The sequence below is a fragment of the Monomorium pharaonis genome, chromosome 4 (genome assembly GCF_013373865.1).
Source record: "Monomorium pharaonis isolate MP-MQ-018 chromosome 4, ASM1337386v2, whole genome shotgun sequence".
NCBI classification, from domain to species: domain Eukaryota; kingdom Metazoa; phylum Arthropoda; class Insecta; order Hymenoptera; family Formicidae; genus Monomorium; species Monomorium pharaonis.
The window spans coordinates 21,072,285-21,088,169 of record NC_050470.1 but is presented as its reverse complement, the minus strand read 5'-3'; the positions used below and the strand labels follow the sequence as shown (position 1 = coordinate 21,088,169).

At 33.3% G+C, this 15,885-nt stretch overlaps 1 protein-coding gene across 3 annotated transcripts in view; it reads right to left on the bottom strand.

Annotated features, from left to right (window-relative positions):
* The window catches only part of LOC105836958 (RING finger protein 44), a 91,975-nt gene that overhangs the window by 49,122 nt on the left and 26,968 nt on the right, over positions 1 to 15,885 (bottom strand). Inside the window, exon 1 of one of the 3 annotated variants that reach the window (XM_036286408.1) lies at positions 12,278 to 14,194. The exons of 1 other annotated variant lie outside the window; for it this stretch is intronic. Coding sequence is in view for 1 of the 2 variants with exons in the window: in XM_036286410.1 (XP_036142303.1) it covers positions 12,278 to 12,309 (32 nt within the window). In the remaining variant the exon portion in view is untranslated. Of the gene's footprint in view, positions 1 to 12,277; positions 14,195 to 15,885 lie in introns of those variants that run through there. One more of the 3 variants, XM_036286410.1, reaches the window with a different exon arrangement.

Genomic DNA, 15,885 nt, shown 5'->3' with positions numbered 1-15,885 from the left:
AACAATAATTGTTAATTTAATATAAATTTTTCTTCTGTAAAACAATATTCTATGTTAAAAAAAGATTTTTTAATTACATATAATTGTCTCGACATTTATTATTTCTTTTAAAATGAGAAAACGTGAATCGCTATTAAAAAAAAAATACAAAATATAATATAAAAGTGAGACTAAAACTTCGTAAATATGAAAACAAATGTCACATAAGTAACTTTGAGATTGATAATTACAATAGCTAATTACTAAGATCTATTTTAACATAATTTTACTTACAGACAATAATAACATAAATAAGGATAATTTCGTGAAGACACGGGCTTTGTTCGAAACCACATACTTTTCGCTTACCACTTTACCAAGGGAAAACGTGCTTTCTCTTATCGTGTAGACTGATTCACGGTAATGTATCATTATCAACGTAAGCAACGTCATACCGCAAGAGATAAGTCGCGAAACGACAGCGTCACGTCACGTAGAAATCGAAAAACATCGGGGAGGATCACAGAAATCACCTTCCTTTACAGCTATGAAAAACGTGCCTCGCGTTTATTTTTCCTTCCTTTTCCCAGGATCTCTGATCCCGAAGTTATCCCGGGCCAAAAGGCCGCACGTATTAGGGTACCTCGCGCGAGAATAAAATTCCAAAAAGGGATTCGGAAGGTCGCGCGCACAGTCTGGATCCTGCATTGTACTCGCTATAAAGATTCTTACGTCCGAAATCTATCCCGTCTGGTATAGCAGCAGCTATTATAGAAAATACCGATCGCGGTACCTGGCTCGACGATAGGCGGCTTCCTGAAAAACCCCGAGAGATACCTGTCTTCCCCCGGCCACCACCTGCTCTCTCGACGCCATAAGACCTTCATGAACATATGCCGTGTCTGGCGAACAATGTTCCCGACCAGCTTGCGCGTTCCAGGGCACAGATCCCGCCTGGTCTCAAGTCTCTTGCAATATTTGGATAAATATACGCTTCCTCGCTTCGTTTTGTCATTAATATATAAATATTAAAGATGTCATATCTCTTAGTACTTTAGTAATTAGCTAAATATCTAAAATATATATACAAATTTCATAGATCGTTCTATTATTATGTTTGAATATCTATGTATAATAAAATTTGATCAGAATTTTCTTGTTGGTTTAAAAATTAATTTTTGTTTACTCTTAATTCTTATGTAAAACCACGTTTTTAGTACTTATTTGCAAATTTAATTAATTTTTAATACATACTAATAAAACTCTAATAAATATTCATGAAAGTGTTTAGATCTGCTTATTCGTTTAGAAATTATATACCTAAAATTGCAGCAAAATATAATCATTTATACTATATAGCTATTATAAACCAAACTATTCGTTGTCTAGTTCCTTGCAGCTAGCTTCAGAGCTAAAATTCAGGTATTCACGACAAATTTTTTCATTATTTATGAAATAAACATGGTTATAAATTTATTTTAATAATTGCCATATTGTAATATTTCACTATGCATTGATATTTTGTGATCTATTCCGATATTAATTATGCGTATATAAATTACAAGTAGGTTCGTATAAAAACAAAAATAATTTTTAATAAAAGTATTGTACATTTGTATAAAGATCTCAAAGAGGGTCGTGTTAAGAAGGCCGTTTCGTGATACCATTTTACCATTTATTATAGCATCATGCCTCCAAGCGCGCGAAATTCAAATCTAATTCGCTAACTTAAATCGTTAATAATTTAAGATAATTTTCTTGTCAAACGAAAATTCCGAGATACATTCTAATTTTTAATTTAATATGGTTTAAACTAATATTTATTCATTTTTTAATTAAAAATTAATTATCGAACATTTTGTGAGAAAAATTAAATTAAATATAAGTTATAAATTGTTGATATATATGTATATAATTCGCGAATCTTTAAGTTCATATTTCATTAATATATGTACCTAGGATTTTACATAAAAATTTTCTAATATTCTTGCATATATTCTTTCAACGGTTTAAAAAGTAGATATTAAAAAAAAATTAAATTGCCAATCACTTCAATTCAAAAAATTAACAAAAAAATTAATCCAAATTATTAGATTAAAAAATGTTCTTTCTTATATACTAAAATTCGACTGTTACAATAATATAGAATGTGTTTACACCAATCTTCCTGTGACGTCAACATTGCCACGTTTTTGGCAGGCTCGTATTATGTAAAAAAAAAAAAAAATCCTATAGAATTACTTTACAAATTCTTATAACCTCGACATTTTCATATTAAAATTTTCGTTTTATAAATAATTTACTCTTAAAAGAATAGTTGGTGGTTTCTAAGGACCCTATACAAGCCTTAGGAACATATATATGTATATATAACGATATCAAGTTTATTACACAAACCAATTACGAAATACGAAACAGCATAGAAAAACTGCAAAGAGATGTCCTTTTATATGATAAGATATTATGCAACAAAGGTACGATTACTGGAAGGGGAAAAAACAATCGACAATTATCGATGCGTTCGCAAAATTTATGTATTACTCGGTCGAAAGAATTAATGTACTAATATTGTTAAATGTTTTATGTATTACTGTTACGTATCAAAGCTAAATTTGTTGATGATCGCGTATTTTGTGCGCGAGACAAGTTTTCGACATTACTTCCTTGAACTGTTTACAAGACGACGCGACGTATCGCCGCTTCCTCGCGCGTTGTAATGAAATGCTGTTCGCGTAAATATGCAATATCTTGGGTCTTAGAGAGGTCGGAATAAATTTATTCTTTATTCAAAATAAAGAGCTCCGATATCGGGAAAAGATAATCGACAGTGTTAAAGTGTGTGTGTGTGTGTGTGTGTGTGTGTGTGTGTGTGTGTGTGTGTGTGTGTGTGTGTGTGTGTGTGTGTGTGTGTGTTTACAGTGTATATACGTATATACTCTGGCACATACATACATATAATGTTTCAATTCGGATTTCATTCTTTGTTAAAATTGATTTATGCTCGTGGTTGAAGATAATATTAGCAACGTATCGCAATACTCGCGCAATGAGCACCGTTTCGCACAGATATGCGATGTTTCAAGGAAAAGTAATCCGTTTCTTCGTTCAGAACGAAAACTTTGAGGAAACGTTTCTCTTCCCGACGTCGACGGAATCAAAATGTATACGATACAGATTGCGATACATCGGCAAAGTTATTCTCAACAGCGCCGCTCTGTCAACCTAAGCCACATTGAAAAGTTTACGAGTATGTATCGTAACCTCATAGAGGTCGCGGGAAGAAAGCTTTTTTTTTTTCATTCGGAGCACAAAGAGCTTTAAACGCGTTTTCTTCTGCGTGGGGAGAGACGCGCGGCGAAAAATAACAGAGAGTGGCCACACAAAAGAAACAAAAGTATATACAATCGTAGAGTCTAGGATAGATGCAATGGTGTTACACATTCAGGAAAAGAAGTGAAAGAAATATAGTTTATCGTGATATTATTTTTCTGCGTATATGGTCGAAAAGGCACTCTCAATCAACCATGTGGATCTCGAAGAAAGAAACTAAAAGGACGAAAGAGGAAAAACATACAAAGAAGATAAGAATACACATTAAAGACATGTTAAAAAAACAAAAATATTTCATATATGATTTCTCGCACTGCATTTGATTGAGAATAATGTTTTAGCTAATTCAATATCAACTCTTTCTTTCTTAATCGATGACAAAAAATTTAGTCGTAAATATTCAAATTTTGGCCACGTAATTATTTCCAAAAAACAAAAAATAAATAACTTGGTTTATGCAGCGATGGCCACTTTTTGTTATAATTTTAGATAAGTAACTTTGAAACCAATCGAATAAGTTTGCACAAAAATTTACTAAAGTTTTATTAGTATATGTAAAAAATGTCATTAAACTCTAAAATGCTATTTTCCCATTAAATATAAATAAGTACTATAAAGCGATTTTATTCAAGCATCAAAAGCAAAAAATCAAAAACTTTTATAAGTCAAATAAGAGAATAATGCTAAAATTTTACATAAGTATTCAAATGTAATAGCAAAACAATCTATGAAATTTTTATTGACAATGCTTCGAGATACGGCACATACATCCTAAAAAATTACAAAATGTTTGAAATAATCCAATTATTTAATGTTAACGTAAAAGTGACATAAAAGTACATTATTAATTAATTAAATAATTTATTACATGTAATTAAAATTATTATTAAATAAAATAAAATTGTAATACAAAAAAAAAATTATTTTGTAAAATGTATCGCGCATTTTAAATGTGCGCGTCGAATGTTCAAATTTCATCGAATGACAAACATTTTAATCTTGCAACACGTGATTCTGGCAATCAAATAAGTATCTGAGTTATTTATCCTTTGCGTTATAATGGATTGCTCAGTGTTCTACCTTTTCTTTAGCAATTTCTCGTTTATTTAACTACTTTTTTCAACAACATATACCGGGTTTTTTTGTTTCCATATGGTCTCTAAATATCGATAAGTATAAAAAATATAAGTGGTGATTAATTCTTAATTAGAAAAATATTACATATAAATAATAAAAATTAACATATTTTTAATGGAGAATTTAGGATTAATCTATTATGAAATTAATAGGACAATTTTTTACGATGTTAGTACATTATAAAGTATTTTCCAGAATTTTTCGTTATGTTTTTGTTATTCTTTTTTTTTTGAGAAAAATGTATAAAATACAATATTTTTCTAAATGTTAACAACCTAACGATTATATTTTCTTAAAACTTTTTGAGTTTTTTAGTATCACAAAATCCTAAAGAAAAAATTTTCAATTTTAAAAAATTTAATACACTGAAATATAATATATAAAAAGTAAAACTTCAAAATTTCTATAAAGTTTTCTTTGTTTTAAATGTCATCTGAGGATTATTTACATGATTAACTCTTTCGAGTGTTAATGACATTATACATTTTTAATCTCAGAATCTAAGATTAAAGATGTATAATTTTTAAAATTCAAGGTGTGTGTGTGTGTGTGTGGAGAAAGGCGAAAAGTTTAAAATTCTTAAAATAAAAAATGTTGATGTCAGGTTAGAATTCAACGACCAAAAAAATTTCCAGAAAATAAATTTGCAATAATGTTGAATGCAAAGATAAATATAATGCTAAAAGAACACAGGCACACAAAAAAAAAAGTGGTTGGTCCGGCGGACTAGACTAGTCAATCCTTATGTATTTTGACCCGCTGAATCCGAATCTAAGGTCAGAATTGCAAAGTTAGCTCGCATTTTCTAACCACAAAAAAAATTCTTTTTTAATTACACAGGCACACAAAAAAAAAGTGGTTGGTCCGGCGGACTAGACTAGTCAATCCTTATGTATTTCAATCCGCTAAATTCGAATCTAAGATCAGAATTGCAAAGTTAGCTCGCATTTTCTAACCTAAAAAAAAATTTTTTTTTAAATATTGGTCTGGTGGGCCAGACTAGTCAATCCTTATGTATTTTAACCCGCTGAATCTAAATCCAAGGTCAGAATTGCAAAGTTAGCTCGCATTTCCTAACCTAAAAAAAATTTTTTTTGAGGTTAGGAAAAAATGAGTTAATTCAGCAATTCTGACTTTGGATTTGGATTCAGCGGGTCAAAATACATAAGGATAGACTAGTCTGGTCCGCCGGACCAACATTAAAAAAAAATTTTTTTTTTGAGGTTAGGAAAAAATAAGCCAATTCAGCAATTCTGACCTTGGATTTGGATTCAGCGGGTCAAAATACATAAGAATAAACTAGTCTGGTTTGCCGGACCAACGTTTAAAAAAATTTTTTTTTTAAGGTTAAGAAATGCGAGCTAACTTTGCAATTCTGACCTTGGATTCGGATTCAGCGGGTCAAAATACATAAGGATTGTCTAGTCTGGCCCACCGGACCAATATTAAAAAAAAATTTTTTTTTGAGGTTAGAAAATGCGAGCTAACTTTGCAATTCTGACTTTAGATTCGGATTCAGCGGGTCAAAATACATAAGAATTGACTAGTCTAGTCCGCCGGACCAACCACTTTTTTTTTTTGTGTGACTGTGGAATTAAATATAAGATCTAATCACTATTAAAACACAGAAAAAAATTTAACATAACAAGGAACGTCAAAAATTAATATGATAAACACAATCGCATTCTTTCTCCTATTTTTTCACAAAAGTTTTAGTACATGCGCCAACTAAAACTGCGGGATCGGGAGGAGACGGAAAAATGCCGGCTTAACTAACAGCTAACGGGCGTCGAGAGTTTAATTTTGCATTTATTTCGCAGTATTTTTTCTAAACTCATAGAGTGTCGCAAAGCTCGATATTTGCATTATCACACACATTGTACGTGATAATGTAAGTGCGAACGATGAATGTTGCATGTCTGATCGGCGTTGGTGAGTCGGTCATATAACCAAGTCACTTATTCTATTTATTTATCATGCATAAACGGAGAACATTAAAGCCATCCAAGAATGGTAAGCCGTCGCGTGCATACGTGAATATACATTGCGCGTTTAATGTTAGGCCAAAGCACGAAGACGATCTTCGTTCCTCTTTATATTACGGGTCACATGTCGAATAACATTTTTACACCGTGTTTACACGTGTCTAAAAACTTTTTTGATAGATCGTGGCTATCGCGATTTAAACAAGTAACGTGAAGTATGAATAAGCAACGTATCGGCCGCGTTTACTTCAATCCAAATAAATTTAATGCTCGAATTACACCAGCGATCGCGTCTGTAACTCTCTCGACCAATAAAAAAAAGCTAGAATGAAACTCCTTTCTGATTGGTTGAGAGACCCAAAGGCAGACGCAGACGCAATCGCTATATATAGTGTGATTCGAACACAATACTCCGTTAAAAAAAAAAACACCTAGAGGTGTTTTGTAATTGTAGTAACCTTCACGGTGATCCCATTTTAAACAAGAGCGCGTTCACAATTAAACGTACCTCCGCTTTCGTATAATTAATTAAGAATAGACACGTGTTACGTTACACTGACCTTCATATTTGTTTATTTATTGCCAATCGCGTCGTGTTTGCTCTTTCACGAATTTTATAAATATCGTCATATCGCAACGTTTTTTTACTCCCGCGTGCAAAATATCGCATTTTTTGCGACACCTACAAAACTACAAAAACAACAAGCTGCAATTCAACGCGATTGTTAAAACAAAAAAGCAATAATTTTTATTATCCTTTCTTACACGCAAGCGTTTCACAGAAACGCCAAGTGACACGATTGCTCCACACAAGCTCGATCGAATAAGCTCGAAAAGAGGTGTTGTAGCCAACGGGAGTGAAAAAAAATACAAAAGATGGTGGCTTCGAGGAGTCGTCAGTGACGTTTGTCGTGTCGCAAGGCAAATAAATATTTCATTCCAGCAACAAACGATGCAACAGCCTTTTGCAACGTCGATTTGAATAGCAAGACGCGCGCCGCGCAAAAAAAAGAACCAGAAATACGATACACACATCCGGGATAGCAAGTCATAGAGGAGAAAAGGGGGAGTTATAAACCACGATTTCGTTTAGTTTAAATAACTCAGTAAATATTTATATAACATCGTTCTTGTCGGTACAAATTTGTTACCCGTAAAGTTCTACCAATCATGTTACGAACAAAAGTTCTTCGGATGTACATAATGAACATAATTCATAATTTATTAAATAGAGAAAAAAGATTGCAATTACCTGTATTGGTAATTAACCTAATCTAACCTAGAACTTGTAGGGAACACTACCAACAAATACATTCTTAAAATCACATTATTTCTATAAGATAAAAAATTAACGCTCTGTGGCAAATTTTGCACATCAGTATCACAAAAGTATCAGTATCTTGTACATAGTATCACAGAAAAGTGTAAAAAAAAATATATATATATATTTGGCTCTTTGCGCATTGTAAAAGTATTATTATATAAGTATTATAACAAATATATTAACTAAAAGTAAAATAAGTATAATCAAATTACATTCGAAGGGATTATGAGACTCAGACTCGCGACACTCGCAAGGGGTCCATAACCTTGAACGCAGGGAATATAACTTTACACGTCAAATGCATGTACCCATTACGTCAAACATTATCTCATTTACGTCATTAAAGCCATATTCAAGCCCTTCAAGTTACACAACTTAAAAGATTAATATCCGACATATTTCTGAAAATGATATAAAAAAACACACCCATAAAACTTTCAGTTATTTGTAGTACTAAAATGCAGTTTTTATGACAACACGATAAACATTCATGTGGCCATATTATAACGTCTAAACAGTATGTAAAGAAGTAATTTCAACGGTAATCTCAAAAATTCAACACAAAGTATATTTAATATAAAATATCGTAAATTCCTCAATCCCACATATAGTAGTCCATAACCGTCTTCTCTCCTCCTCTACGTTTACGCATCCTCCGTGCTCCAAGATTAATCTCCATCGATTAATCGAAGCGTACGAATCCGTTCTATTCAAATATTATAAACGACATAATTATGTTTTTTTTTAAATTGAATGCGCGATAGCGACTGACAGTATAGTGCAGGGAGTTAATCAGTCTGTTTATAGAATAGAAAAATATAGTTTGTCGATTATGTTCCCTCTTTGAACGATATATTTAAACAGTGTTAATTTTCTAGAAGTTTTCAAATTTTTTCTCAAAAAATACAGAAAAATACTATAATAAGCTATACATTTTAGCGAATTTTATTGATAAATTATATTATTTATCTTAGAGCTCTTAAATATGAAAGCCCTTAAAAAATTAATGACATAATAAGTGATATTTAAAAAAAACGAAAAATTACAGCAAAGAAAAAAGCATCTTGAAAAAACCTTTTTCCCAAAATTTCGAAGAATTTTTGTGGGTTAAAAACATTATATAAACATCTCGCAGAACATCGAGCAGAATTGGTATGATTAAAATCTATTCTATCTAGAAATGACGAAAGACAAATGTTGATTGTTGTAAAATATAAAATTGACCTTTGATGATGAATATATCAAGATATAAATAATCCTCGAGACATTTAAAATCAATATAAAATGTCACTCATCAATATTTGGATAAAAGCAAACAATAGAATTTGCTTGTGTTTTTATTAAAAAATTATATATAAATTTTATAATTAATTAGTACTCTATTTTTTAAAGAAATAAAATGAGCATGACACGAATAATCCTATTGTAAATCAGAGAATTAAAATACATTTAAACAACTTTTTAGTATTCTATTAAAAAATTAGAGATATTTTATAATCACGATAACCTTTGTGGCGATCTCATTGTAAACAAGCGTACAAATGCAAACAATAAAATGTTACATTTCATCCAATTTTTATTTCGATGTATTTTTTAAATTTATTAGTTATTAGGAAATTATAAAAAATCAGAATTTTCCTTAAGAATTACAAAAGAAATAATCTCTCTTTTTCTCAAGATACTTTCATCAAAATAACATTCTAATTTAAGCAATTCAAATCTAATGCTTCACAAAAAATAGAGATTTATAATTGCGGTAATTTTTGCCACAATCTCATTGTAAATAAGCGTACAAAAGTAAACAATGAAATGTCACATTTGAGACAGATCTTGTGTATTTTTTAAATTTATTAGAAAATTATAAAAGATCGAAATTCCGGAAAAGTTACAAAAAGAATAGTCTCTTTTTTGCAATTCTTTTATTAAAATATTTTTTAAATTTAAATTATTTTTTAAATTTATTAAAATATTTTTTAAATTTATTAAAATATTTTTTAAATTTAAGTAATTTAAATCTAAGACTTCACAAAAAATAGAAATGTTTTAAATTGCTTGCGTATAGTGGTCTCACATTTTAATCCTTTTAGAGACATAATTAAATGGCTCAGTAGATTTTTATAAAAACATATATTTCTATATTTTTCTAATCGCTGATTACGAATCTGAAATCAAATTTGAAGAAGTCACAATATGATAGATCCAAGATATTTGCCGTCAATGAAAAAAATTGTGAAAAACTAAATTTTTCGCAACAATCTTATTATTTATAGATTTGTTAGGTTATTGATTATAAATTGATACCAGACTAAAATTTCTACCTATCTTACTTTTCTCGCAAAAATAGACAATTGTTTATTTATTTATAAAAAAAGGAAACCTACAAAAAAATTGTAAAAATTACATATGATATTAGAAAATATTAAAAATGTTCAGTAATTTTGTAGCTTCCTATTTTCACGCGTATCGTCAGGGATTAATTAAATTAAAAAAAAAAAACGCTATTTTAAGGGGATCCTGGAGTGCCTTTGAAATTTGATCAAGGTTGATAATGTAGAGTCATTCATGCACATCATTAATGAGATTTCATATGTACTTCTTGTATAGATTTAAAAATTCTTTTCCAGAATTAAAGTACACATATTAATCACATAATATCAATCTATGAATTGAATTTCATATTAAGAAAGAACAAAATTTTTCTCATATTGCTCTACTTATCAACTTTTTACGCGTATATAATCTATATTTTCGTTTTCTCATTTTCCAATTTGCGGAATACAAATCTTTTTTTCTAGGCTTCTAATCTTATTTGTAATTGCACGATATTGTTCCTGAAAGTTTTTTCTAGAAGGCAACGGGACCATTTTATACATATAAACTGTAGATTTTTTGTATAAAGCAAATATTGTCATTAGTGACTAATAAATAACTTTTTTTTTTAATTTATCAAAACAAATCGTACGTCGCTCCCTTTATTTTTGTGCGTACTTTAATCATGTAAAAGAATTTTGCATTTTGTTATTCCAATTTAAAGATCCAAGTTCGCAAAAAAATATCGGTAACTCTATCACTCCAGGATCCCCTTAATTTGCTCGTAATAATTGTTAATTATATTATAATAAATAAAAATATTAATAAAACACAAAGGACAAGAAATGTCTAGAAGTTAGAAAAATAAAAAGGTACGATTATTTCCAAATTGACGATTTCAGAACGCCCTGTATAATCCCAATGAGATCAATCGAGCGGCTAACTAATAATCTCAACGAGGAAGAAAAAGGGGGAGAGCTCAACGAAAGAGAGACGAGAACTAGAAATTAGAAATCGCGAGTTAATCGCGACTAACTCGATCGTCGCCGTACGTCGGGGGTGCGCAATCGTATCCTCGTTGCGAGAGTAAACAGACAACACTGTTTGCGCGTCGGAATACGAAATCATTCCGATTTTCATTCTCTATTTACGTCTCTCGCGCGCGCGCGGGCGCGCGCGAGAGAGGGAGAGAGAGAGAGGAGCAAGGCACCCGACGTTACGACGCGTGTACTACGTACATGTTACGAGATGTATCGCTCGTTTGTCATAGTGTCGACCCGACTACGAGAGGACCGTTCGTTTATAAAAGCAAAACACACGAGTCCGAAAGCCGCTGCTACTGCTGGTGGGGCGCCGCCGAGCAAAGCAGTTGCGGAGCTGCGTCGCCGATAGGACAAAAAAAAAACTCCCTGGCACACTCGCGTGTGCCGCGAAGAAATTGGCGATAACGCGACGAGAGCAACGAATTCGCGACGATGACAGCGCGCGAGAAACGGTCGAGAGCGAAACACTATGGGCTCTCTCCGCTCCATTTTTCAGAGATAAAACCGTGAAGGAGAAGTTCGGTCCCGTCTCACGTTCAGACACCTTCAGAGAGAATCTTTCTGGAAGTGACAATTGGGAAGAGGACGGGTACAAGTACGATAAAGACAGAGACACGAATTTTTCAACTCAGCAATGCGGGACAAATAAGAGAGCGAGAGAGAGAGAGAGAAAGATAGAAAAGGAGGGGGGGAGGAGGAAAACGAGAGACACACGAATACGGCGATGAAATCACACGGAAAGGTCGGGAAGACCCGTTCCGTTCGTGTGCCGTGCGGCATACTAAAGTGCCCGCCGACGCCACGCCGGAGGGCGTATCGATTCGGACAAAACAATTGTGGCCAAGTCGCGGCCCCGTCATCATCATCGTCGTCGTTGTCGTTGTCGTTGTCGTTGTCGTTGTCGTTGTCGTTGTCGTTGTCGTTGTCGTTGTCGTTGTCGTTGTCGTTGTCGTTGTCGTCGACGTCATCGTCGTCGGTCGTAGCGACTCGACGTTACGCATTTGCTACCGAGGTCGTGTAGAGTCGCCGTGTAGAGAATCTCTATAGTCACCGCCCAACAGCTCTCGGTTGTCCTCGTCGCAGTCCCCGTCCTCGTCCTCGTCTTCGTCGTCGTCGCAATCGGAATCGCTAAACGCAAAGAGGTTCACGATGCATGGAGTTTTTCCTACCGTATGGGGTAACACTCCCGCGTAGCTGTCATGCCTCCAACACGTCGTGCTGCGCCCGTGTGTCCTCCGTACGTACGTTGTGTATGTGTGTGTGTACGTACGTACGTATGTATGTATATGTATATGTGCGCGAGCGCGGCCGTAGAAGTGCGAGAGCAGAAGCCACGGCGATATCGAGACCAGCGGGCGGCGGACACGCGCGCGGCGCAGTATATAACGCTATACGCGCCGACCGAACGAACGAACAGCCGAAAGCGTTACGAAGGAGGAAACACTCGTGTGCACACACGACGTACGTACGCACGCACGCATGTACGCGCGCCGCGCTCTTTTTATCGCCTCGACAACGCACTCTCGCTCTTTCGCTCTTGGAGCGCGCGGCGCATCACTCACTCGCGCACGCACGCACGCACGCACGACGCACGCACGCACGCACGCACGCACGCACGCTCACTCGCTCGCTCGCTCCCACGCGAGACCTCAGGGGAGCGAGAGACCAACACCGCGAGTCTCTCCGCGCACTCGTAGACACAACACCACATCCAACGGCGACGCACCACCAACTGAATTCTAACCGACCGAGCAAGACTCTCGGAAGCGAAACGCGCGGCGCGGCGGATTGGAGGGGGGAACGTCGGCCGCAACGTGGGGGAACTATCATTCCCGTGGTGAGACGAAGGGTAGGGTTGGGAAGGCGTGCGCACAGGGGAGGGGAGGACGCGTATCGCAGGTGCGGACGCTGCGCGTCAAGTACCACGGTTCGGGAATTCGAGGGGGCTCTTTCAACTGGCATTGTTTGAAAAGAGAATATTGCGAGATCACGTGGACGAGGATAAAATTTATATGACTTATCACAGGAACTCGCGAGAGAGGCAAGCAATCCGAAAATTCTGAAAATTTTAAAACATTGTGCGCAAGTAGAACAGTTCTTTCCTAACACGAAACTATTTTTTGATTTTACAAGTTACACTTTGAGGGGGTAAAACATGCCTTCGAAGAAAAATCGTTTTTTTTTTCCTTTCCCGGACAAATATCTTCGAAGTTATAAAAATAGAAAAAATTTTGTTAAACAAATGTTAAACGGTTTTAAGAGTACTTTAAAGTTATGAAGAAAATTTTTTTTTGTTTAACAAAATATCGTTCCCTTTATTCCATTTTTCATTCTAAATTTCCGAGTTGCCTAACCTCTCTTGTCAGTGCACTTCGTAAATTGTATAATTTTCACCCTTGTTTATTGTAAAAAAATGTGCGTACTCAAATACGCTTGTAATTTTACATACTCTTTTTTTTTACAGTACAGAACTATAGATACGATTCAAATTTGTCTATATTCGGATATTGCAATAATAAAATCATAAAATTACCTAATCCAAATACCACAGAAATAAACAGAAGTTCATAGAGAAATCATTTTAAAATAATATTTGCAGAAGTAGAAGAATACATGAATTCTTGAGGAGTTAACCATAATTAGTTTACCTTGAAGTATTCCTTAAAATTCATTGTAATGAACACCTCACAGTTTATTATTTGAAATATTTTGAGTATTCGTCAGGAATTACTAGAGTGGATAAAAAAAAGAATATACTAGAGTTTGGATAATTTCAATTACATTTTAACAGAGATACCATCGCTTAATAAATGCTAATTTGTATTTTTATACACGCTAAATATAATTAGCAAACCAACGCACATAGAACTAGGTGCATTTAGAGATGCGTGCTGATTAACGCTATCAAAGTGCTCTCGAACATGCTTGAGCGTAATCATCTATTCTCTCCTTCGCATTTGCAAAATCGAGCCCTTTCATGCTAATAATATACCGTGCGTATTATCCATGTTTTCGAGTTAAATCCATGCAATACCCATTGTTGAATACAAGGCAAAGCGGAAAAAATATTTCATTGAATAGTGTAAGTACCGTAGATTCTAACCTCAAAATAGTCTTATCCCTAAACTCTTCAACTAGGGTTATTCATGTCCTCCCCATTTCTAACAATCGTTAGTTCCAAAAAACCAGCGGTCATGGAATAATTCTTCCCATCTCTAGAAAAAGATCTTGTGGTAGAGAACTTGAAGAAAAAAAATTCGAGCCTTAGCTCACTTACAAGGGAATCTCGCAAACCCGAAAATTCGGATTTTAATGAAACTTGGGGTGATTTTAATAAACGTAGGGGTAAATACATGAATTTAGACATTTTTCGTTTGGACTTATAAACGATTTAAAGGGTTGAAACCACTCTTCAAAAGTTGAAGGTTTTTGCCTTTTCTCGATGTATCTCGTAAACTAAACAAAATATCAAAAGATGTTTTATACAAAAGTTTTACAGCATAAGTATCTCTATTTAACAATGCTATTTATTTTTTAAATAAAAATTTTTTTTTAATAAAAACTTAGTTAAATAAAGGTATTTATGCTGTAAAATTTTTGTATAAAACATTTTTTGATATTGTTTTAATTTATGAGATACATCTAGAAAAGGCTAAAATGTCTTTGAAGGGTGGTTTCACCTCTTTAAACGTTTATAAGTCCAAACAAAAAATTTCTAAATTCATGTATTTACCCTCTCTACATGTATGCCAAGTTTCATTAAAATCAAAATTTTCGGGTTCGCGAGGTTTCCTTGTTAGTTTTAAAACGATAAGTCATTAATGTCGTGTGCGGAACTAAAAAACTCTGGTTGAAAAAGACTACGTTAGTGTTATGTATAAATAGCAAAAAAATTTTTTTCATGAAAATGTATTTTTCTGTATAATTTACAAATATTTTAAATATTTTTGTTATTTACAAAAATTTTTGCACAGAGATACATAACAGAATACAGGGCGGCAAAGAAAGTTTTGAATTTTTTTCTAAAAAATAATTTTGAGAATACAAATTCGTTCTTTGTTATTTAGAAATTTGTTTCTGACAACCTGAAAATCCTACTGTATTTAAAAATTAAACTTGATGCCACGAAATTAAGTATTTCTATTTAATTAATTATCTCTTTTTTTGCTTATTTGCGCTACAGCTTTAGCTTTAGCTTTAGCTTTAATTTGCGCCTTTGCGCCCCTAAACTTTAAATTTCATCCATTGGTTTGTGAGTTATAAGTTTTTAAAGAAAACACGCAATAATGTATGTTTCTCAACAGATAGTTGTTATAAAAGAATATTTAAATAATTTTCAAAATTATTTTTACATTGATTTTTAGTGAAAGATATAAAGAGATTATAAACATTTTTGAATTTTTTCAAAATTATTAATAACGGTAAAAACGCACTGAACAAAATACCCTGGTTGGAGGGATTAAGGTTGCGGAAAAAACATTGGAGAGATTAATATATAGAAGGAGGGTTAATATATAAGAACGTTTCACGTTGATTTTTGTATCAAATCAATATCTTTTCGATCAATCATTTCTCACTGGAATACTGTCGATTTCAATGTTTTTATATTTAAAAAATGATTAATTATTATTAATCATTTCTCTGTTCACAAATGCTTTTCTTATTGCATTCAAAAAGGATATATTGTTAATATAAATAATAATTCTGTATAAATACTTTGAAAAGTTCTGAGAAATTCCAATCATGGTACATGTAACTTTTTATGTCTTCTTCTACG